This window comes from Eimeria mitis, genomic scaffold (genome assembly GCF_000499745.2).
Source record: "Eimeria mitis Houghton genomic scaffold, Emh_scaff819, whole genome shotgun sequence".
Classification (NCBI taxonomy): Eukaryota; Apicomplexa; class Conoidasida; order Eucoccidiorida; family Eimeriidae; genus Eimeria; species Eimeria mitis.
Genome location: NW_013576018.1, coordinates 11,138 through 11,358, shown reverse-complemented (window position 1 = coordinate 11,358; position 221 = coordinate 11,138). Strand labels below are relative to the sequence as shown.

The 221-nt window shown below is 62.9% G+C and overlaps 1 protein-coding gene across 1 annotated transcript in view; it reads right to left on the bottom strand.

Moving 5' to 3' along the window:
* The window catches only part of EMH_0023040 (uncharacterized protein), a gene marked incomplete at both ends in the record, with an annotated part of 13,540 nt that overhangs the window by 4,644 nt on the left and 8,675 nt on the right, over window positions 1–221 (bottom strand). Inside the window, one exon of the mRNA XM_013502057.1 lies at window positions 4–221. Within this exon, the coding sequence (XP_013357511.1) occupies window positions 4–221 (218 nt within the window). The remainder of the gene's footprint in view (window positions 1–3) is intronic.

The following is a 221-nucleotide window of genomic DNA, read 5'->3' as shown; positions in this document are numbered from 1 at the left end:
CACAGAGGTCCTCTGCCTCAGCGAGGTCGGCAGTTGTGGGGTAGTGCTGCTGCTGCTGCTGCTGCTGCTGTTGCTGCTGCTGCTGCTGCTGCTGTTCCTGCTGCAGCTGTGGCTGTTGCTGGTCCAGCAAAGGATCAGCTGGCAGCAGCTCTTCCTCTTGCTGCTGCTGCTGCTGCAGCAGATGCTGCTGCTGCTGCTGCCGCTCCGCCACCAGATCTGCC